General features: G+C 34.3%; 1 protein-coding gene across 1 annotated transcript; it reads right to left on the bottom strand.

The window, feature by feature from the left end:
- Nucleotides 1–25935, bottom strand: LOC128221469 (uncharacterized). Its single transcript, XM_052930076.1, has 22 exons — nucleotides 25861–25935; nucleotides 23703–23831; nucleotides 22877–22974; nucleotides 19694–19809; nucleotides 19245–19299; nucleotides 18699–18798; nucleotides 18377–18549; nucleotides 17508–17624; nucleotides 15989–16106; nucleotides 15282–15367; nucleotides 13331–13445; nucleotides 11574–11641; nucleotides 10363–10480; nucleotides 9897–10016; nucleotides 8587–8735; nucleotides 6803–6893; nucleotides 5680–5781; nucleotides 4664–4770; nucleotides 3399–3525; nucleotides 2794–2847; nucleotides 1691–1769; nucleotides 1–166 (listed from the first exon to the last, which is right to left on the bottom strand). Exons 1-22 carry the CDS (start codon nucleotides 25922–25924, stop codon nucleotides 1–3), a joined length of 2352 nt encoding a protein of 783 aa, XP_052786036.1. The 5' UTR covers nucleotides 25925–25935.

The raw sequence follows: 25935 nt of genomic DNA, 5'->3' as shown, positions 1-25935 counted from the left end.
TTATCGACGTGGTTTCCTGACGGGCCGCGGCTTACAATGATGTCTCACCTTAAAAGCATTGAATGGGTTAGTTTCAATAACCCAGTAGTCGTCAAAAACATCGCTCAGTGCCGTGTTCAGAGTAAAATGGCCAATGCTTTCAGTTGCCGGTTTAAACTCTTGACACCTGAAATAATTTATCCATGGTAATATAAATCTAACATGTAAAAAAGTGTACCTAAACTATAACTGTCTTTGTCCATTCTTTCGACACCCCAAATTTTTAATAAATATTAAACGAAACAGAATATCTATAGCCTTTTGTTTCCAAGTTTGCCCATTTGCTTTCCTTGACTGAATAGATAACGACAAAATAAAGCAAAACAATACGTATCAGAGAATATTCACTTTCGTCCGAGTTCTATTTGTCGATATATACAAATTATGTAGTGGTTTATACAACATTAAAATGAACAATAATTTGACATTAATTAAAATAATATGACCCATTTTAACAAAAGTGGAAGAGGTTCTAGAAGTCATTAAACAGCATCACGCTATGTGCAATATGCTGTTTGGTATGCCTTCTTCCGTTTAAGTTATAGTTAACTATCGATTTTGATGTATTTAATGTTATTTCTACTTATAAACTGCGTTAATTGGGGAAACGAAATACGATTTTGAAATCGAAATTACGTTTTCAAGTGTGTATGACTAAAACAAGCTATTTACTTTACAGACATATGAAATTCGTCACCTGTATCAATCACATAACAACATCATTATTGTTCACTATATAATATGAGATTGTCTGAGTTACTGAGACAGAAGTTTGGCAGAGTTACTGAGAGAGAAATATAGCAGAGTTACTGAGAGAGAAGTATGGCAGAGTAACTGAGAGAGAAGTTTGTCTGAGTTACTGAGACAGAAGTTTGGCAGAGTTACTAAGAGAGAAGTTTGGCAGAGTTACTGAGAGAGAAGTATGGCAGAGTTATTGAGAGAGAAGTTTGGCAGAGTTACTGAGAGAGAAGTTTGGCAGAGTAACAGAGAGAAGTTTTGCAGAGTTACTGAGAGAGAAGTTTGTCTGAGTTACTGAGGCAGAAGTTTGGCAGAGTTACTGAGACAGAAGTTTGGCAGAGTTACTGAGACAGAAGTTTGGCAGAGTTACTGAGACAGAAGTTTGGCAGAGTTACTGAGAGAGAAGTTTGGCAGATTTACTGAGAGAGAAGTTTGGCAGAGTTACTGAGAGAGAAGTTTGGCAGAGTTACTGAGAGAGAAGTTTGGCAGAGTAACAGAGAGAAGTTTTGCAGAGTTACTGAGAGAGAAGTTTGGCAGAGTAACTGAGAGAGAAGTATCGCAGAGTTAATGAGAGAGAAGATTGGCAGAGTTACTGAGAGAAAGTTTGGCAAAGTTACGGAGAGAAAAGTTAGGCCGAGTTACTATGAGAGAAATTTGGCCGAGTAACTGAGAGATAATTTGTTTAAGTACCTGAGGGAGAAAGTTGGCATAATTACTGAGAGACAATTTTGGCAGAGTTATTGAAAGATAATTTTGTCCATGTTACTGAGAGAGAAGATTGGCAGAGTTTCTTAGAGAGAAGTTTTGTCCTTCACATCCAGTTCGAGGCAACGATGAAATCGAGTCAAGCGTTTTCGGGCCAACAAGGTTCGACTATATTGCAACTACTTGGTGAAATATATGAATGTCTTACCCATTGACTATAATGAAGTTCTTAGCATTGGACGGGTTGGTTGTATCATAAAAAAGTTCATTCACTTTTATCCCTCGTTCTGGAAAACAATGCAAAATAGGATTAAGGCAAATTACGTCAGAGCCCAACCTTTCAAAACTTAATGAGCTTGTCAGGCTTAAGTACATGTAACTTATTATAACTTATTTTTATAAGCAAATTGCTACTCAATTGGAACTTTGATATACGACAATTGGTAATTCTTATCTAAAATATCATGAAATCTCTTAAAGGAATAAGTATTACACAAAGTATTGAAAACAAATTTAAAAATAGTGAGTAAATCTTGTTGTTAGGGACTTCAGAAGGTTTCAGAAATAAGATAATAATAATAATAATAATAATAATAATAATAATAATAATAATAATAATAATAATAATAGAATAATACTAATAATAATGATAATAATAATAAAAAAAATAATAACAATAATAATAATAATAATAATAATAATAATAAAATAATAATAATAATAATAATAATAGAATAATACTAATAACAATGATAATAATAATAACAATAATAATAATAATGATAGCAACAATAATGATAATACATACACATGTATTACAAGCAAGATTTTAAGCGAAAAACCTTTAACTACTAACTTAATAATGTGTTTACGGAAAATATTAATAACTGATAACAAGATTGGAACTTGAAGCAATTCTATTAATTGTAGTACTGTTTATTTTGGTATGAAGAGTACATCTTTCAGCTCACGATGGTTCAGCTGATATGGTCCAGGACTTCATACCAACAGTACTTTTGTTCGAATGCCGAAGCTCGTGGTTTTTTTAATTTCGATTTCACATCTATAAACTCTTCTTAGTTTTAACTTAGAGCCATTTTTTTCAGAAATATGGCTAATCCATATTACAAGAAATGAACTGTTTAGTTCATTGTTGTTTAATCGTGTATTCTAATCATACCCATACATTCAAACCTAAAACCACTACTTCATGGAGTTAGAAATAGCAAGTATCTTTAATACTACTTCCCATAAGACCTTAAACTCAGTGTTAAAGCAAATACATGTAAACTATATTTCTGATTATCTCACCGAATATTTCCCTAAGAGCCAAGTCTTCATCGATATAGCCGTCACCATCATCATCTGAAATACAAACAAAATTCTCTTTAAATAGTTGACAATACCTGGTCAACATTTGTCGAACAGTCTTAACAGTCTTAGGTAGCTTATACGGAATCAAGCTGACCCCTTAATTAGGTTTATGTATCATTTGTGTGTAATCTTAATGTTAAAATTTTAGACATTTAATAGACATTAGACTGAATCTAGTAATTATCTTAGTTACCGATGTATAACATCGTTTACGACACATGCACCTTTTGTAGTGTGTGCGCATGTTTCCAATTCGAAATTGACTGGTGTTGTATTCCAGGTAAAGAACAGTAAGATTAAAATATCAGTACTTGTAATCAGATATGAATTTAAGTAGGAAACTATAATGCGCAATTACTAAACGGTGAAACACAGATAAGACAGAAACATGAATGTTGCGTTACACAGAAACATGCCACGGTCTTACCTTCTCTATTCAACAAATTTTCATCCGTGAACCCATCACAGAAGGATGCCCTGGTCTTACCTTCTCCATTATCTTCCCATCCGTGAACCCACCACAGAAACATGCCCGGTCTTACCTTCTCCATTCAACACCTCCTCGTCCGTAAATCCATCACAGTCGTTATCTAATAGGTCACCTGGCTTGGAGGAGAAGGATCCCGCAAATCGAGAGGAAAAGGTATGTTCACTTGATGTGTCTGTGCACTGTAAAAAGTTGGGGGAAAACCAATTATTAATGGAATAAGTTTATAGTTGAGTTCTTAAAAACTAGCTTTAACTCACTTATACCTCATGTTCAGCCGACCGTTCTATGACGGCAACAACATGATTAATTAATATTCGTCAAGCTACAATATCACATACTTGTATATTATATAGCTTATGCATTTACCAGCTTTTTAAGCTGCATTATGGCTCTTTGCCAATACTGCTGACCTCGGACAAAAAACCCGGCCAATATGATGTCACCTTATTAATAACACTATAATATAATATTATTATTAACCAGCTATTGCGTTTTTAACGCGATACAGGGACAATCGTGGTACCAGTACCAGACAATTGAAGACAATATATTCCAAAAGTCGCCCAATATTGACCAAACTCGGCGTATACGAGTTTTCTTCTTGTTGATTGGTTACAAAACTCACGAAATAAAGAATTTGAGAAATGGACCATTTTCATTGGCTGTCGAAACTTGCCTAATATGATAAATATGCTGGAAATTATTTTAAAAGAAAGCAATTTTGTTTTTCGCTTTCCGACTGTTCTGAAAATGTTTGTGTTTGTTTAATTTTATTTGGAATTACTAGCCTATTAAATTATTCAACCACTTTGTACGGTTTGATTTAACAGTTGTATTTAACCTGTTGGTGTTTGTTTTCTACTATAATGTTAGTGTACACTGAAAGAAATGGACGGCGAAGGTGAAACATTTGACGTTTTGGCATACGATTTACGAAATAAAGACGAAAAAGACATGCTTCCGTAGACTGCACAAAACTTCATTAATAACTATGTACAATGTCACTAAAGGATGCATGTCAAAATCAGCAAAGGCAAGTCTAGAAAAGCAGACACAATGAATGAATCGGCTATAAACAGGCTTCAAATATAAACTTGACCTAAGTTTTTAGAATGGTTTATAACCAAAATGTCGAACACTACGTAATAGTTAATTCATACAATATTTAATAATTATGTGGTTTCTTATTGGCCCTTTCGGGCTCAGGCATATACAGCTAACCTCGTACAAACAAGTAGGCCAGTATTAAATCACCTAATTAATAACATTAAATTATTAAATGGCTCAATAGTCAATAGTTTTTTTAAATGAACTTACGAGGTTGATTGGAGGATATCCAACACCAAATGGCAAGTAGGCTTCATGAAGCACACCGGCATCGGTCTTCTCAAATATAATCAGCATAAACGGGCGGTTAGGTGCTGCTGCGAAATGGAAAAGTAAACAAATACAATCTTTATTCTGGTATTGGAAGTTTAGGTGCTGCTGCGAAAGGGAACAATATACAAATGCAATTTATATTCGGGTAAGGGTCGGTAATGTACAGCTGCGAAATGGACCAATATACAAATGGAATGTATATTCATGTAATGGTCAATTATATAAACCTGCAAAATGCAACAATATACAAATGGAATCTATATTCATGTAATGGTCAATTGTATAAACCTGCAAAATGGAACAATATATAAATGGAATGTATATTCATGTAATGGTCAATTATATAAACCTGCAAAATGGAACAATATACAAATGGAATCTGTATTCATGTAATGGTCAATTATAAAACGTGCAAAACGGAACAATATACAAATGGAATCTATATTCATGTAATGGTCAATTATATAAACGTGCAAAATGGAACAATATACAAATGGAATGTATATTCATGTAATGGTCAATTATATAAACCTCAAAATGGAACAATATACAAATGGAATCTATATTCATGTAATGGTCAATTATATAAAGTTAACGTGCAAAATGGAACAATATACAAATGGAATCTATATTCATGTAATGGTCAATTATATAAGCTGCGAAATGGACCAATATACAAATGGAATCTATGTTCAAGTATATGTGGGTTATATGCTGCTGTGAAATGGAACAATATAGAAATGAAACAATATACAATATAATCTACATTCAGGCAAGACGTAAAATAAACGCTCATGTTATATCTATAAACAATCGGATATGCTCGGAAGTTTTTATATTTGCAACATAAGTGATGAGCAGGACATCAGAACGATGCATACCATACCTAACAGGGATGTCGCGTTTGTTTCGTTGAAATAACAGTTTAACGAAAATTATAAACTGTTTCCTACCTTGAAACTCGACCAGGCCACATTCAGTCCGATAGTCGTCAGTGTTAGTCACTTGGAAATCTGAATGTTCGTAATATTCGAACCTAGACGGATCGGTTTCGCCTGAAAATAATATATGAACACAATTCGTAAGTGTAAGTTCTCTTCGGTTTCCAAATTTTCGCGGTTCGCTTATTTTTGGGTTAGTTTTACGATATGTTATTCATTCTCAACGGCATTACTGAATCGGCTTTGCAACGGTGATTGAATATATTATTATATTTCGCTAGGTTGTCAGATTGAAACAATGTAAACACTCGTTAAACAATTAACTGTGCTTAAAAACATTCGACAACACATATTCAGTGGTACTGAACAAAAACTGCCATTTTAGTCATTCAAATCAGTCTTCTAATCCACCGAGTTGTATCACCTAATCTTTGATTCCATGAAAACATTTTGGCAGTAGTTGACGGTCACTATTCCCTGTCACTGACACTTCCACTATTAAAGTCAGCTGTGACATTCTAATAGATCGCGTATTAAATCACACGATGGTAAGTCATGTAAGTCCTCATCAAAGAATTATGTTTATGACACATGGCGTATGTTTCGATCGGAATTATTACAATAAATGATCATGATTAGTTATTTCAATACCCATTATTAATTACGAAGTTAATTATCAAATACCGACAAAGAACACCGATAAAATGGATTTCCAGTTTGTATTGTCCCTTGAAGCGGCGAAACGTGTTGCGATTTGTATTAATTTCAATATAAATTTTCAAAGTGCATGACATCTATTTTACCAACCAACATCCACTTTGCATTGTGTGTGATTAACGCTTTAACTTTGATCGATGTATGTCAAATTTCAGTTGAAATAGATATCAAAAATACAATCTGCATTAACTTTCAATTAGTAACACAATTATATACATCAGGCACGAACATTAAACATTATCTTTTGGCCTGATAAAATGACAAGCTTATTCGGACATCTGTTACCTTAATTAAAGTATTCATGTACTGTTTTTTATCTCCATATGTCATATATAGCATGACCCATTATAGGAAAAAATATATCTCTAATCTGGTCTTATACTTTATAAATACACCGTTGGCAAAAAGACAAACTTACCCATTACTCGCGTTACTTCTGTCTTGGAGAAGCCGGTCTGTGAACTCAAAGTAGAGCCAATGAAAGAGGTTGTGATGGACCCAAGCTTGATCTTTGAAAAGAAACAACAACAACATCGATAAATTCCAAAATGACAATTCCTAATCTCAACAAACTTAAAGGTTACTTATGCATTTGTTTGGAAATTAACACCTTCGAAAAACATATGTCATAGCTTGGTCATAAGTTATATATAGCCTTTGTAGCTTATTTTAAAGCTCGTTAAAAAGCAAGACATACTTTATGTCATAGCTCGATGAAAAACCATACATTCCTAATGTACAACATCCGGCAATAAATAAATATTCACCTGAATCAAGTTGTTATATTTTCGATATAAAACAACTTACCTTGCAAAATCCTATCGGAAAGTTTGTTTAAATGGATATTAAGAAAGAAATAAGTCACATGGCGTGCATGTTAAATTATTTAATGAAATCTGATTGTGACAAAAAACAACAACAAAACCCCCAACATGTTACCTTTTTAAAATCGCATTTTCTTATGCGTACGTTTGAAAACATGTTTGCTCAGTATTCTTAAGAAATAGTTTTTTTAAAAGCATAACAGTACTTGCCTTATGAATGAAAACTTGATAAATTGTACACTAGAAGCGTTCTTACTCGTTGGAATACTGACATTATGATTAGATCAACATGCTCTAAAATCAAATCAGATTTATATTTTTTATTCCCCACCGAATAAAAGGTTTTGGGAGAGGGATATATTTGGGATAATTTCTGGTGTTGCCCGTCCGACCGTCATTCTGCCCATACATCTTTCTGTCCATACGTCCATCCAGGTGCACGTACGGGTGCTTCGGGGGTAGGTTCATTATTAGGTTAAGGTGGTTATTTGGGAATTCGGAGAGGGATCGGTTGAATTATGTTCAAACTTGGGTAGAAGTGGGTGAAGAACTAGGTCAATAAGTCAAGTCTAAGAAAAGCCTTGGAACAAAGTAGATGCATTTTATTTGGTCCAATATTGTCCAATATAATGTTACACTTGATAAAATATAACCGAATTTTGAAAGTGGGTAACACATGGTCAAAACCAAGATCAAATCTTAAAAAACAATTTGGGAACATAAACTGGGCAATATTCCAGGTCCTATACTTATGAAACTAAGTCAAAATCTATGAATTGATAAAATCACTCACAATTTTAAAACTGGGTCATATGAGGTCAGACACTAGGTCATTAGGTCAAATATTTAAAAATCATGTCCGGAGACAAATTCTTGTATTGATTTGTTAGACCTTTTCAAACTGTTGTAAGATTGCTCCCCTTGATAGAATTGAAATCGTATGGCGTAAAAAGCTAGAAAAAATAGGTCAAATCTTGGGAACAATATATCCGCTCCATTTTTCATGTATAGTCTTAAACTAGGTCACATGGGAAAAAATTATGTCAATAGGTCAAACCTTAGAAAGACTGAGCAAGCCAGTGTAATTGAACAATACTATCACCGGAATAGTTAAGGTCCCGGTTCTAAACAATGAAATCGAGATTCGAGCTGTTTCGAAAAGGATGAAAAAATGCTATTTTGGCTTGAAGCCGGGTTAAACGGTTTCTGAGATAATACGTTTATGATTCATATTTTGCCTATCTTTATTGTTTGGTAATTGTTGTGTGTCTCTCGTTGCCATTATAATATTGTAAATTACTACGATTGTCCCTGTAGTTCAAATTTGTAGTTATTGCTTCAAACAAAGCAATAGCAAAATAACGTTTATTATTTCTACCTTTATATCATCCATGTCGCCTTTGTGAGAGACGAAAATAAGATCGTATTTCTTTCCTTCCATCGCGTAGAAATGTTGTCTAGAGGACCACTGTTCAAGTGAGGGAAGAACAAAGCCCGCTCGACCATTACCAGCTTGTGTGGATTGAGCTGAAGCACAAATTGGCATACAGTAAAACAGCATATTTCACGAGTAATCATTTGATTATAACTATGAGTATACCTCAATCACATTATAAATGCAACATTTCCCATACGGTATTGGTAAATATCAATACTGTAAAAAACTGCTCTCCATTTTAACAATCGGAAGGTGTTTTATTTTAAAAAAACACACTATGAAATGGTATGGACATGTACGAAGGTTATAAAGTGTTTGTGCATAAGCGTTATTTATTATTTTGCATCGCTGATGTTATCTTCCATTCGCTTGCATAAACGTTTGTAAAGTTAACGAAGAAGATTTACATTATCTCGCTCAAGGAGGAGGCAGTACAAATAATAAGTGTGTGGTTCAACGGGGATATTCACTATTTAGTGATGGTCCATTAACACATAAAAATGTAGGCAACTTATTTATCTTGTAATTTTGAAAATAAACATATCGTGTAGATCAGTTAATACTTAAAATAAGTTTATAAATATAATGAATAAAAGGATATTAAAATTCAGACAAAAACATATTTTAGCATCATAAATGATGTTTTAAATGAAACATTCAAGTAAATTATTGCCAACTATTCGCAAAAGCAATTTCTGACAATAATTGGTTAACTCTATGATTTTGTTAAAGAGGAGCCTAAAAAGCTAATTGGACAAAATCTGGTCAATAATTTCAATACACATTATATCGCTTTCATGTGCAAACTAATGGTTATTCTCAGGTTTTTAACTGACTGTTGGCCAATAATATTGAAGTTGGAGACGCTTGTTTATTTTCCTTCAAACATGTAGTTTGATTTTGTCAGCTAGTATATCATGTTATAATGTAATTTAAAGCCGTAATGCATATATTAAAAGACTGGTGCCTCAAAAAATCAAATCTTCAAATGTCCACTCGATTATCGAACACAAATCCGGATCTAAGAGCAGTATTGGTAATCTATAATACTCAATGTAATGAACTGTACGTGATGTTCTCCTTCCAAAATGGCATTATACATACTTTTAGGAGTTGTGTTAAAAATAATGCCAAACCCGATGCGATTCAAATGATTCAAAAAGCAATTATTAGATATGTTTAAATTTCTTCATCATAACCCCTAAAAAAACAATAATAATATAGAAATGTAAATGTGTTCCAAAACTTACTTGGAACAATTCCGTGAACATGTATTGGGTTGGCTGAGATTATTTCAAGCGCATCCGATGCACCGTTCAAATCTCCCTCTACAAACACCGGTGCACCTTCTGCTCGTGTCACTGTTGCACCTATGATAAAAATACATTTGAGCCTCTTAAATGCAACGGACTTGCTGGGTTATGAAAGGTAGCCACAGATTTACTTTTGCGCTGTAATAATGCAATAGATCTTGCAAGAGCACAACATGAAGCCGCTTACATTGCTAGTGTCACATTTGAGCCTCTTATAAAACAATTCATTGTGCAGGTCATGAACAGCAGTAAAATACTTTGGTTGTGTCATTGCTGTAAAACATACATATGTCTTGCCGCCAGTGCATACACGTAGCCACATATTTTATTGTGCGACCCTAACTGAATATGATATTATCTTATAATATGTGTCCGTCTGTTATCTGAATATATCGTATCTTACCTGGATTTTCAATGGTGTATCCTTGGTCATTTACGGGATCATCAAACTCGTACTCGAACATGTAGCTGCTGGGAAATGGTAGAACAAACCGCTTAGCAGCTGTGTGTTTTGGTAAGAACTGAAATTAATTTTAATAATGATAGTAAGTTTTTACTTTATAAATATAAAAACCTATGGTTGAAATGGGGACCCCATATAAAGTATCATTTCAAGCTAGTATAATCAGATTCCTTTGATCTTGCGTGCATACCAGGTAAAGAGTTCCGGTCATGTAGTCGGTGATTCAGAATTCAATGCTCCACGGAAAAAAGACAATAAGGCGTAATATGATAATATTGCAATGTATAACACTGTGTGAATTCAGCTGTAGTATTTTAGAATAGTACGATCGATTATTAAATATATAAATAATTAGAAGCTATTTGACGCCAGTTTTAGTTGTTGTATAACTGCTCAATATAAACAACTATCCACTCGTGTTTGGAGATATAAGTAGACAATTCAATTTCGTCATGTTTTATCAAATATGTCTGTTGTTTAAGATGCAAGAAAATTATTAATCATGTTATTCCCATTCAAGCGGAAGAAAACAAAGTAGCTTATGGCGATATTACTCATGTGAATTGAAAGTTTGTAAGAATCATGTTGAGGGTCAAACATACATTTAATCCATTGTATATATTACATATAACCGATTGTATACAGCGCTATAATTGTTGACAACTCTTTTACACAAGTATGATGTCGATAACCTTTCTTAAATAACATGTTCATGAATGTTTAGATATGTATTCTGCTTGTCAGGGGAGATCACTGTGTAGGAGATTGGATAAACACTCGAGAACGGAATACGATTACTACTTAATTAGACCTAATAAATATCTGAGGCCTGAAAATAGAAAGGTAGAGAAGAGACACGGTTTGATTCTTTTAAATCGAGTCAAAACATCAACGCAAGTCAAAATTGCTTACCATGATATTTACGGTATATTGTTTTTAATACGAAACCATAGCGTTGACCCTAACCTTTAGCCTAAAATACTAAACCTGTATTAATTTCAATCAACACAAATTGATGTCATGGTCAACAACAACTTCAAAATGGAAAATTGGATGATTTTATTATAATGAGTAGGAAAAATGCCTCTATGACCAAGGATATTTGGCAGGTAGAGTGAAGTTGCACTTAACATAGGCATTTTAGGCCTTACCTGTAATCCTACAGCATTGACCGGTGAAGCGACGGTAAAATCACTTTCCATGAAGACACCGAAGGGTTCTGAAGTAACAACAGCATATGTCAATGGTAGTGGGGATAATTATATACTACAAGTGCTTGTAATTGTTATGGAAGAATAAATGAGTTGCATTAATTCCAAACGTATTGGTCAGTATGTTGGCAATAAATTGTCATATTGGTTAAAATGACTTAAATAATCCCAATTGATATGATTATAAGGAATATCCCACCCTTTGTCCTCATTTATATACATAGCGCTATGGCAAGAGTTATAATCAACCTGAGGTCATCATGGGAATAAATACTTTGGCTTTAACAGGGGATAAAATCCTGTCTGGTCGAAATAACTATAATTCATTGAAATTTAACACGGTATTATCCAGGTGTAGTCCCCTTATCGATATTAATAATGCGGCTTTGACAAAAGAAATAATTCAAATATGGTCCTAATTGTTATGATTTTGTGGCTTTAACAAGGGAAAAATTTATGTCTTTTCCTCAAGTATATATTACATGACTTTAAGAAGAGTAAAAGTTCAAATTTGATCATCATTTATAAGAATAATGTGACTTTGATTAGAGTAATAATTCACGTGGTCTTCATTGATATGAATTAATTGGCCTTGACAAGAGTAATATTGCAAACGTTGTCCTCATTGGCATGAATTTTCTGGCTTTGACAAGATAATAATTCACATTGTTCCTGTCTTCATTAATTATGAGGCGTTGACTAGAGTAACAATTCTAGTGTGGACATCATTGATATGAATTATATGGCTTTGACAAGAGTAATAATACGCATATAGTTTACATTGATATGATTTTGAGTTTTTAACAAGAGTTAAAAATTCACGTGTAGTCGAAATAATAGACCTCATTGGTAAGCATAATTGAAAATTGTCGGGTGAGCTTACTTATTCGTGTGCACTTCTATGTATGTAATTTATTTATATAAGAAGAGAAAGAGCTCACGTGAGGATGCCATTGATATAAACTATATAACTAGAATAGGACTAAAACTCATGTTCGGATTACATTGATCAGAATTAAGGGCTTTGACAAGAGTACTAAATCTCGTGTGGTCCGTGGCAGGGGTAGTAACTCGATTTTGGTCCTCGTTGATATAATAATATCAATAATTCACCTGTAATTCAAACCCGGGTTTTGCATTCTTTCTCTGATTGAAAATATAATATAGAAAATTCAGGCATTTTGTCGGTATTTTGACATTTATACGGGCCCTGGTCACCGTTTCAATAACGATTGCATGGCTTAAGATCGTAAATTCTTAGGCTTATCACTGCAATAAACAATCACATGAATATTTTGCGGATATATTCTGCCCGTACTATTAAGGGTGACTCCGAGCATCCTTAAGCAGCGTAACGTTTTCGATTAAGTATCGTATTAAAACGGGACCCTGACCCCATTACAAAATTATGGGAAACCACACTGGTGCTACACAAGATAGTATTTCTTGTTTATATACTTATTTGTGACGATACATATTGACCCAGTTGCGGGAAGAACCTGAACATTTGATATGGTTTAGCCATACCCCTGCGAAAAAAAGAAGACACGGTTTCGCAACGACCCCTGAGAAATGAAGAAGACATGGTTTTACCACGTCTTCTGAGAAAGTACGAAGCTATGGTTTCACCACGCCTCCTGAAAAAAATCGAAGACATGGTTTCACCACGCCCCTCCCTCCTCTGCTATCAGACTTACTGTCTCCTTCTAGTATGATTTCACCAATGGTGGATCCTCCTTTCATCATTAAAACCTGGTATTCGTCTAAAGAAACGGTATCGGTTGGACCGCTAGCAGGAGCACCTTCAATGGTCTGTCAGAAGAATGGAAAACATATTATCACATTAGTTACTGGGGCTAATGATAAATTCTATCACGTTTATTACTTTAAATAATAGCATTTTTGACATTGTATAATTGTTTTACATTAAATAGTACATATGTTACGCTGCCAGTGTTTAATAGCTCATATAAATACATTTGCTACTTTATATATCAGCGTGTTTTATTGTGGCAAATGTTATCTATTTGACAGAAGTACATGTGCTACTTTAAATGTCAATGTGTTTTACTGTGGCTAGTGTTAAATAGTTGACATAAGTACATTTGTTACTTTATACAGTAGCCGTTTTCACTGTGGCTATTGTTAGGTAGTTGACATAAGTACATTTGTTTCTCTAAATAGCGGCTTTTTTACTGTTGCTAGTGTTAACAAGTTGACCTCTGTAAATATGTTACTTTAAATAGTAGCGTATTTTACTCTGGCAAGTGGTAAGTAGTTTACATAAGTACAATTGTTTCTTTAAATAGTAACGTATTTTACTCTTGCTAGTGTTAACTAGTTAAATAAGTTCATTCGCTACTTTATACAGTAGCGTATTTCACTGTGGCTATTGTTAGGTAGTTGACATAAGTACATTTGTTTTGTCTAAATAGTGGCTTTTTTACTGTGGCTAGTGTTAACTAGTTGACCTCTGTAAATATTTAACTTTAAATAGTAGCATATTCTACTGTGGCTTGTGTTAAGTAGTTGACATAAGTACATTTGTTACTTTAAATAGTAGCGTTTTTTTACTGTAGCCAGTTTTTAGTAGTTATTATGATAACATTTACTTTAAATAGTTGCGTACGTTATACCGTTGCAGGTGTTAATTAGTTTATATTATAACATTTGCTACTTTAAATAGTAACGTATTGTACTGTGTCTTGTGAAAATTTATAGTAAAACACATTCATAAACATAATAATGTTAGGCACTACAAGGACAGTGCAACAATTTTCTAGCGTAAACTTGAAACATATATCAAAATCTCAAGTATTGAAATATTCAAACATAGTCATGAAATAAAATATCTGTCGTGTATGTTATTGTCTTCATGAATTAATGTGTATATATAAGTTGTTCTTTTAAAGATGCACAATATAGGTTGATGTAAAAAAAATATTTTAATGTAATGTCATGTTTAATTGTCATTAATGATTAAAAACATATAATTTAGGAACATATTAAAAATATTATGTTTTTTAATGTAGCTGCGTGGTCAAAATTCTTCACTTAAAACAGCACCAACAATCGCTAAATTGTTTTTTATCTGAACCTTTAGCAAATGCATTTTTTTTTATTTTTAAACACAATAATGCATGAAAATGAAAAAAAATATATCAACTTATATTGTGCGCCTTTAATATGAAATGTATTTCGTGTGTTGTAATAGTGAAGTCATAACCAATTTAATATACCTTAATATACCTTAAACATCTCAAATGTATAGCCGTAGGGTCATAAACAAAATTGATTTAAATACCAGAACAATTTCAAGTCATTGAGACAAGCAACAAATTTGTCTATAGTCATCGTTTTTTTGCTCCGTTTTCACTAGCGGTTCATGAGATTGGGCGCTACCAGTTCCTCCACATTCACAGAGTTTAGAGGGCCTTCCACGATTGTGTAGAAAAACCGCCACGGTCATATCCTTTGTTAAAAGTTGAAAATTTGCTATGAAACAATTGTTGAATTAATCGTGATTGGGTTTACTCTACGTGTGCATATTGTCATCTGCAAAATGAACTCGAATTTGTTCCGTCGAGAGATCAAGACGAGAGCACAATGAGCTGTTTAAGTTTAAGCTGAGGTTGAACGTTATCTCACCTCCGTACTGACTGTATACTCATTGTAGTTTATAGTGATTGCTGTTGTGTCCTCAAACGCTACAAGTCCAAATTGTGCCTGTTGAGCTGTAAGATAAAAGGAATCAAAATATGCAAATACACTCATCAAACGAATTATTGATCAACTATTGAATTGGTGAAAAATTAATATCGAAAAAGTAAATTTGATAAAAACATACTCAGAAGGTTGCTAATATATATTTGTAATGAATCAAGCATATTATAATACACACGTTTTATATGATTCTGAAACAATATATGTTTGACAACAGGGCTCTGTATTTTTCAATGTATTATTTGCCTAAAATCACAAAAAAGTAATACTTTTGACATTATTACTACCTGAAATAAGAAAAATGATATCGTGAAATGGTTAAATCCAGAAATAGTGAATTCATGAATAATTTGATATATATGTTTGAAAGTAAAAACCACTAACCTGTGAATTCATGACGTCAAAATCTTAAATTAATGAAATGGTGAATTGATCGAATTCAAATCATGATATTGAGAATTAATTGAAATGAAATATTGAAATCGTGATTTATTTATGAATCTAAAATATTGAACTGAGAACATTGCATATTCTTGATATCGTGAAACCAGTAGCTACAATTACAAACTTTTCGTAAGGCTTCACTTTGTTCATGGTTAGTTGACGCTGGTTCTAGTAAATTAAACGTGTACCGTTTGAGTTGTGTAAACTGTAGACATATGTTGAACCAGTGGCCAAGGTTGCGATTGCATCGTCTGGTAGGACTACCCGACCTGCATCCAGAGTGGTCCCAGGTCGTCTATGGATAACCTTATTAAAACAATGTAAACAACTAAAGGCTGATACAGAGGTTCTATATAGTTTTGCTGAACGGTAGAATTTAAAGTCTATATCACGTTAAAGGTTATCATCACTATATAAACACCTCTACGCAAGTTTTAATCATTATATCACTTTAGTAATTATATTGAAGTAAAATCTGCCCACGTCTATGAATAATTCTAACGTGTTTGCAAGCTTTATGAAGTTCTGGCCTTCGATTAATCAATTTCGTGCAAGATATAAGATAAAGTATTGTGTATGCACTGTGAAGATTATAAGTATCTTCCATGGAGAGAGTGTAAGATAGGTTCATTCCGACCCGAGCGTAGGGTGTTTAGCGGAAACGAGGTTTACCGAGTCGGGATGAACCTATCTTACACGAGCGGCTTTGGTAGATGCTTTTTCTCCCACCTCAGTTAATCAAAATTAGGTAAAAATGATTTTTTTGCTGGAACTTTTGTGCTTAGTGAAATTAATTGCGTATGGATATGCGATAATTCGTGGTTGTCATGGAAATACGTGCAGTTATTCAGATTATGTTAATAGTCAAATCGGTATATAAATAGTTCTAAGGAGAGTGAAGCAATATTTTAAAGGTGCGTGAAAACTGTTTTATGGTGACATTTGAAGCGAGAAATAAATAATTAGCGTTCTAAATATTGCCACAAGACAAGGAGTCCATGATGCTACAGACGACAGTCTTCAACAAGGGAGGTAATTACAATGTAGTAACCATTAAAAAGGAGTTCCATACGGGCATTTTTCTTCGCTCGTGGGCAAGATAACAATTTCTAGCATGGTTAAATTATTGGATCTACTTATCTGAGGTGGGAGAAATGTGTGTCTCTTGTGAAGAGGCTCTTTGGCCTGATATTGTGTCTTCTGTTTAGTGTATGTTTTTAGTGAAGTTGTATTTCTCTCATTTAGTACCTCTCAAGCACTGATAAGTGTGTCTTTATAGAGTATATCGGTTTAAATTAAGGTAAAATGTTTTGTACGTTTTAGTTTTCATTTCTATGTTGTGTATGCATTGGCTAATGACGTTATTTGTCTCTATTTTGGTATTTGTTTAAACGGATACGCGTTTACACATCGAACTCGACGTGATGCAGGACGTCAGATAAGCGTCCTGTCACAATATCCACTTTATATCTCAGGAACAAGCCCAGGAGTCAAAATTCAAATATATATCCTTTTAATGGCACACTTTAAACACCTGCTAACGTACCACTAGTGGGAATACAACCATTAACTCTCATCGATAAAAAGCGGGGTTTTTATTCCATTTTACCACTTTTATCTTTACGAAAAGCAAAGCGTAAAACATCACAACACGAACACGGACAAGCAAAAGTAATGGGTTTTATCCTCTGTATTTTACTAGCATACCTTAACACCTATGCGGTCATGAAATGAAGTCACTTTGATCCCGCCACCTGAAGTGACCCATTCGGTTAATGTTGCACTAGACGCATCGGCATAGGCCTTCGGTATGGATATTTCAACCTAAAATAGTCATCTTTTTATATAAATATATATATTCAAATGAATTTAGCGATATCTGTACAGTACATTAAAACTTTGAAGTAATGAATATGATATTTATAATATTTGCCTGTATAATGCATCGTTATCGAGCATGACCTTACAAAAAGATGTTGCAAATAATAAATTGAAAACAGTGTTAAAATGGACTGGTTAAAAAACTATCAATCATTAACTTCCTGGTGTTCTTGCTTGATTTGTTATTTCAGTCACAGTTTTATGAATATTCCATAACATATTTATTGTCGTTTCATATGAATTCATATCTATGTCGGTGTATATGAAACACTCTAAACAAAACTTGTAATTAAAATAATATAACAATGATCAAAGAAATTCTACACACAATATTGACTGACTTAAGACAAAAAACAAAAAATGGTTTTAGAACTTGGTATTAAGATAAATAAATAAATGTCTGTTAAACTTTGAAAGTGTAATGTACTTTGAAACTTTGAAACATGTCACAACATGGGCGTTACCATTTACAGGAACATTAGTCTATGACTTCATTTGTCGAGGTTAGTGTACAGCCTACATGTGGCTGTCTTGGTACAGTTATCATGCTCATTTCATTAATTAGCGAGTGACTCACACTCAGTCATGACATGAAGACATGCAACTTTGTTTTTTTTTAATGGAGGTTGCATGCATTTAAGATATTAGAGTTTTGGTAAGAATATTCAGAATTTATAGAATAATTAGGATCTTACCGCATCATCCCTCTTCACCTTTGCGTAACAGGTAAATTCCGACGTAGGCAATTGCCCTTCGACCTTGACCTCTGTGCCCAGTCCTGGAGTGAATATTTGTAGCAGAAGTTCTGCATCTTCCTCAAAGTCCTTTGAGATTGCTGTGTGAAAAATATATCCCCAATTGTCAGGTCCTGAAAAAGCGAACCAAACACATGGAAATCATGGAATGAAACGGTTGAAATGGATTTCATGAAATAGTCCAATACCTTAGTGAGCTAACTGTCTTTTCTACACTGATTATTTAAAGATAAAAGCTTTACCTTAAACTGTTGTCACTTACCAAAACTTTCAGCGCCTTTGTTAAGGATTAGCCTAAGCTTAATGTCTTGGCCAATGTAAACATTATTCGTTGGCACGTAGCTTCCATCTGCTTCAACGACCTACGCAAAACAAAGAAGGTTACTTTATTTCATGTTTATCTTTCGTGTCAAATGATAAGGTTCATATATCGTACTGCACAAAACAGCATTTCGTCACCACGACCACAGGTCTTTGCAATGAAACCGTAAGTAAAAAAATAAGTCCTTAAGAAGCAAAGTTGAGAATCGGTATTCCCTGCCTAATAATAGCATGCACTGCATAAGTCTAATTCATAACTCTCATGCAAGCAAGTGAAGTATTAAAACGGAAATAATTATGAATATACATATATAGTTATAAATTCAAACGAAAATAAATTTGAATGTATATAAATATATTCTCTTAAACGAGGTTGAACATGTCAATTATCTTCATATTAACTCATATCAATTAATATCACAGGATTATGGGGTCATCTGGCAATACAAAGTCATACATTGTATATATACCTATAAAATTCATTCACCTGAAAGCTGACCCCGAGGGGGTTAGCTCGATGGAGCAGGTTAGACTTCACAGCCCTGTAACATTAACCGGATTCATTATGGATTGAGCACGGGCCTAGAGAACGAATGGTCCGAAGTTTAAGTATTACTTCAGACTAACACAACACTTTTTCTAAATTCTGATCATTCGTGTTCTTTTTACAGAAAAAAATTGTGAAACGTTTAAGAACCAACATAAACAGCATGTACACATTCTTCCTGATTTTTTTTAAATTGTGTAGGCGCAGTTTCTCGGACGATCTTAAGTAGACAAATTACTCCTGTAAAATACTATTTTATTATATGAATTATGTAATTATATTCTTTTAAATATTGTTCAGACTAAAATGAGGAATTTTATTTAAGAGCATCATGTTTTACTATTGTTTTCATATTTAGTTGTATTTGGCCGATTAAGAAAACAACTTACGTGGTCTGGAACTCTGCGGATGACACTCCATTTGCTATAAGAGAATCCGTATCACATTTCAATGTGTAATATTGTATAGTCCCTTCGGCTCGAAACAGAAACATGTACTCGCTACCCTGTAATAATGAGAGGTGTATTTAGTAATTGTCAAATCATGTCAAATCATGATTGATGTCAAAATCGGAGTATTAACGCATTTGGGCTGGATAATATAAGTGCAGCCCAACAGTTAAGAGTGTACTAGGTGTATGTGGAGGATCCAGAGGTCTGTAACCGTGCCTGTTTGCGAGAAGTTGTTCTGTAGACCGGGGCTATGTTTGTTTCGCGAAGAGTGTACTAGGTGTATGTGGAGGATCCAGAGGTCTGTAACCGCGCTTGTTTGCGAGAAGTTGTTCTGTAGACCGGGGTTATGTTTGTTTCGCGAAGAGTGTACTAGGTGTATGTTGAGTGTATGGTCAGCGGTCGCCCGTTCCCGGAAAAAGTTGCGCTGCAGATCGGGCTATGTTTCTGTACTGCAGATTGTACTAGTTGTTTGCGGAGTGTCCGTATACTTGCGGTCGTCCATGTTTAGGAAATGTTACTCTGAAGACCAGTGTTATGTTTATGTACTGAAGAGTTTACTTTGCGTAGGTGAAGTTTCTGTGGACCTGTGGTAGTCCTTGCTTTTGAAAGGTTGCTCTGAAAAACGTGGATAAGTTAATGTACTGTATAGTGTTCTATGTGTATGCGGAGTGTCTGGAAACCTGCGGTCGCCTTAGATCTTGAAATGTTCTCTGCAAACCGTGGTTATGTTTCTGTACTGTAAAGTGTAATAGCTGTATGCGGAGTGTCCGGAGGTCTGCAATCGCCCTTGTTCATGAAAAGGTTTTCCTGAAGACAGAGAAGTGATGATGTCTATGTACTGTAAAGTGTACTAGGTGTATAGGGAGTGTCCGGAGGTCAGCAAACGCCCTTTTTCGTGAAAAGTTGTCCTGAAGACAGGGATTATGTTTATGTACTGTATAGTGTACTAGGTGTACGGGGAGTGTCCGGAGGTCTACAATCGCCCATGTTCGTGAAGTGTTGTCCTGAAGACCTGGATTATGTTTATGTACTGTAGAGTGTATAAGGTGTATGCGGAGTGTCTGGAGACCAGCGGTCGCTCAGATGACAGAAGGACCACGGTTATGTTTTAGTACTGTAAAATGGACAATGTTTATTCGGAGTGTCCGTAGACCTGCGGTCGCCCTTATTCGTAAAAGGTTTTATGTTTATGTACTATTGAGTGTACTAGGTTTCTGCAAAGTGTCTGTAGGCCTGTGGTTGCCCTAGTTCGTAAAAAGTGTCTTTTAAGGACGGGGTTATGCTTATGTACTGTAGAGTGTACTAGGTGCATGTGGAGTGTCTGGAGAGCCGCGGACGCCCTAGATGGCAGAAGATTGCTCTGTAATCCATGGTTATGATTCTTTATTGTATAATGTACACGGTTTATGCGGAGTGTCCGTAGGCATGCGGTCGCCCTATTTCGTAAAAGGTTGCTCTGAAGACTGGAATTCTTTTTAGGTACTGTAGAGTGTACTAGGTTTTTCCGGAGTGTCTGGAGACCTGCGATCACCCTTGCTCATAAGAAGTTGCTCCGAAGATAGGGATTATGTTTGTATACTGTAGAATGTATGAGATGTATGCGGAGTGTCCGGAGGTCTGCAATCATCTTTGTTTGTGAACAGTTGCTCTGAAGACCGGTGTTATATTAATGTACTGTTTAGTGTTATAGGTGTATGCGGAATGTCTGGAGACCTGCGATGCCCTAGATCGTAAAAGGTTGCTCTGAAGAACGGGGTTATGTTTTGCTGTAGAGTGTCCTAGGTTTATGCGGAGTGTCTGGAGACCTGCTTCCGCACAAGTTCGTGAAAAGTTGCTCTTTATACCGGGGTTATGATTCTGAACTGGAATGTACAAAAGGTGTATGCAGAGAGTCTGGAAGTCCGGGGTCGCCCTTGTTTGTGAAAAGGTGAATACTAGGGTTATGATTGTGCCGTGTAAAGTGTACCAGGTGTTTAAATCAAGATAGTGCAGTAGACATAATATCATAAACACGTACTATTTCGTGATACATGCATGTTTAGAATTTGTTTAGATTTTGGAAATGAAAACGGATGTTTCTTTGTTTTGTTTTTTCTTTAAAGGGGCTAGACACTAAATGGTCAAAAAATCGGCAAATACAGTATTTCCTCATAACAAACATAGAAACCAGTCAATGCGAGCTACTTCATCTGTGTTTTCTCGTTTAAAGTAGCACATAACAATGGTTTCCCTAATTAAATCATATATTTTTACGAGTACAGATAAATATACCGACGTATTTTTTTAAACTTACTGGTATTTACGTGGTAGAGAACCCTAGTAAATTTCGTATTGAAAAAAAATGCGCAAACACTGCAAAAGATGTATGTGTCGTAAGCGATGTGATACATCAGTAAGTTAAATTCAATGCTTTGTACACAACGATGTCAGTTTTATGTAAGTTTCTGAATAATTTCCTCTTTCTTCTTGCAATTGCATGATCTGGTGTCTAGCCCCTTTAATACAAATATACAAGTGTTTTGTGTTTTGTTTTAAAAAGCAACAACCACAAAACAAGAAAGTTTTTTTTATAATTTCAAACTATAATGATATTGTTTCATTATCCAAACAAATTCAGACATAATTTTGAGGAAAAAGTACCTTTTAGTTATGTTTTTACTGAGAGCATTACATCAAATACGTTCTTGATGGAAGAAAAAAAAAAACTGTTTTAAGATTTAAAGTTGAGAAGTATAGTTTACAATTTAAAATTATTTTCATAATAATGCAATGCCATTTGAAAAAAAAAAAGTTTAAGAGACACTTGTTGTATATGAGTGAACAGGAAAGTTATTAAATTCAGTATAATATTATAGTTTATTTCACAATTTTGCAGTCAGCATTTCTGAAATGACGTCAATTGAAATCGTGATCCTGATGTAAGACCAGGAAATAAAAGCGGGTGAACATATTTGAACAGCGAATATATATTTATTTCACTTTTTAAAATGATGAAAATACCATTTTTATTTTGCTAATAAATCACTGTTTTATTGTATTATAATACATATATACATAAAACACATGAACAAGTTATAAATTACTTTCAGGGAACACTGGAATAAATAACTGTAAGCTCACCGTATTTGTGAAGCCGCACGTTGTGTCTGCCAACACAATGTCAGTGCTTACTTCAAAAATGCCATTGACATGAGAAGTGGCCTCACATGCAGGGTTATCTGAATAAATGTCAAAAATACATGTGAGTGAAATAAATATATGCCCTCCCGCGAGTGAGTTGAATACGACATTCCAGATCAAAAATAATGAAGTGATAAAACCCTGTATTGTATACATTACTGTTTTAATCAATAAATTACACATATCTAATTCTGAAGCAAGTCAACATTCCAAATAATGGCATATACGCTTAGAGTCGTAATAAAACAATGAATGTGTATTCCACTGATTCCTTCGATCACGTATACCCGGAAAGTCGTGGAGTCACAGCTGTTTTATCATAACTACTCATTTAACAAAATGACCGATAGGGAACTTAGTCACTGATTTCTTTCATTACGTATACCCGGAACGCTATGACGTTGTCAATGAAAGTTTTTCACATGTAGCAGCATTATTATCCTCGAAGTAAGTCATTAATTTCATTTATTACGTATGCCAGAAGCGTGAAATTCCCAATGGTTGTGCATTTATGACGCATATAACAACATAACTATCTATCCGGAACTAGGTTACCGTTTCAGTTAGCTATGCATACGTAGAAGGTCATGACGTCATCAAGAAATACGCCAATGTGACTCAATGAATAAATTAACTTCTTTAAAAATAAAGATGTATATCTTAATCTACCCGATAATAGGTTACAGTTTCCATCAGTCACTATTCCCAAAGAACCTTGACGTCATCACCGCAAGTTAACTGTAATATATATAACAACATGACCAACCCGGAACTGGAACATCATTTGCACCAGTCGTGTATGCCCGAAGAGCCGTTACGAGAGTATCGCCTTGTCTGTTCAACCGAAGTGCGAGTCGAAAAAGCCCTGATGCTGATTCATGGCATGTATACGACACTGCAAAAATAAAACAAAATAAAAATCAGTTAGTAATTCAAAATACCGGTTGTGTGTGCATGACACTATTAGGATTTTGCAAATATTCAGTAAATATTTTGGTTCATACATATGAAATCGTATGAATCGCATGAACATGTAGTCACTTGTTTGTGACATTAAATCGTAAGTTTTAGATATTTGTGTTTGATATAAAGAAGGGCTGACAAGAAGAGTATGTTTATGTATGTGTATTATAGCTTATGACTTCATCTTAAGCTTTGCTTTGAAGCAGTAACAATAAGATTCTCTATAAATATGACCACAGCTTGACAGTAGTTTAAATCAATTTTCAAAGCTTTGCTTAGAAGCAGTAATAAACAGATGCCTTGAATGCAGTGCTCGAGTCTACCCTGAAAGCTGACTCGATAGTAGTTTAAATTAGTTAACAGCTTTGCTCACAATCCGTAACAAAATTATATCTACTGGTCGCATGGCTGAAATTTAACGGCACAGTACACCCGACTGATATACGCCCAAATGGCGTGAGACATATCTTGTCTTATCGTTTCACTGGTGTTTAATGATATTAATGGAAGATACATTTTATCGCGTCGGTTCGCTGCGCACGACTTGTATGCATTATAATAATAAACGAATTAACATGTATCTGTATTCAAACGAAAGGTTTAAAAGTGGTTTTGAAAATATTCATATATCCCTTATCGCTTTCACTCATCAATAGAGCTGTCTTTTTGTAATGATAAGGGTACACTTCGATTTAAAATTATATTTAATTATTTCAATTAAATTTGAGTATAAATATTTCCCTTCGTTTAGTAAAAATATAATAAACGGACAACAATGAATGTGAAAGCTCAACCACTAAGATATGGCTTATTTAACGTTAAAATACAACTAATAATAAACAAACATGAAAGGTAAGACTTGTTAAAATGCTAGACCACACTAGTATGATAATGAACAGAACAGTGGAAATATTTTAGTAAAGAACTGATTCTACATGGTAACGAAGGGAGATAAATTTTAACATTTATACAAACCATTTACACAATCTATAAATGTTCTTGCAATTTGTTTTCAGTGCATTTATTAAAAACTCATACTCCGCTTCTTTAAATGAAGCAATGAAAGAAACACTTTCATCCGGTCAACATAATATTTCAGATATAATGAAAAATCGAATGACCTTTCGTTGCGGTATATATGGTATTAGTATGGTAAAGGGACTCGCTGATGGTTTTGAACATGCAGGTTTTATCGCGAAGCACAGTGCAACAAATTGTTCGCTTTACAAGCGTCATTGCTCCATTTAATGTTACGTCTTATGCTGAATGACATTAACACCTGTGATGTGATCAAAATATTGTTGAAACAATCAAAACACCCTACTACTGTTGTGTTTGCTTAAAGGCCTTATAAGTAAGGCGTCGGGGGCTTGGGTTCGCACCCAATGAAACAATATTTTTTTTGATACAGTAATAGAAAATATTCTGAAAATTTAAATATCATGGAGTTAAAAGATAATAAATCAAGTGCGTTTCAGAGGCATATTGTTGATGGTTGCCTTCCTGCTATTTCATTGGCTTAAACTGTTGTTTGTATTCTGAAATAGCTAATGTTTCAAGTGCAATTGATATAGGCCTTTTTATTCTGTGAATTTGTTTTTGAAACCATAGCAACTGACAATAACGTATTATTGACATCGAACGAGGGATAAACATCGTATCGTTAACACTAATATAGAATGAAAAATAAAGATAATATATCCCTATCGAACCTATATCTATTTGGGGCAACTTTATACTATACTGTGTCACTTATAACTTTTAATAAATGTGTGAATGCTTTACAAAAAGAGTGTTCAATGGGAATTCAAACCAGTTGTTGAGATCTCTTATAACAGGTTTCTAAACTGCTCTTATAAACTTGTCTAGCTAAGGAAGTTTCTTAAGCGATATTAAAGACTTAGTTAGTTAAGGAAAATTGAGAAAACGTCAATAATGGGATATACATTGGTCCTGGTTACCTTCGATAGACGACGCGTGTTGTATCGCAATAAGCAGGACTAGGGCTACTGTACATGTCGCCATCTGAAAGTAAG

This window comes from Mya arenaria, chromosome 16, assembly GCF_026914265.1.
Source record: "Mya arenaria isolate MELC-2E11 chromosome 16, ASM2691426v1".
Lineage (NCBI taxonomy): Eukaryota > Metazoa > Mollusca > Bivalvia > Myida > Myidae > Mya > Mya arenaria.
This window is presented reverse-complemented; position numbering and strand designations above follow the sequence as displayed.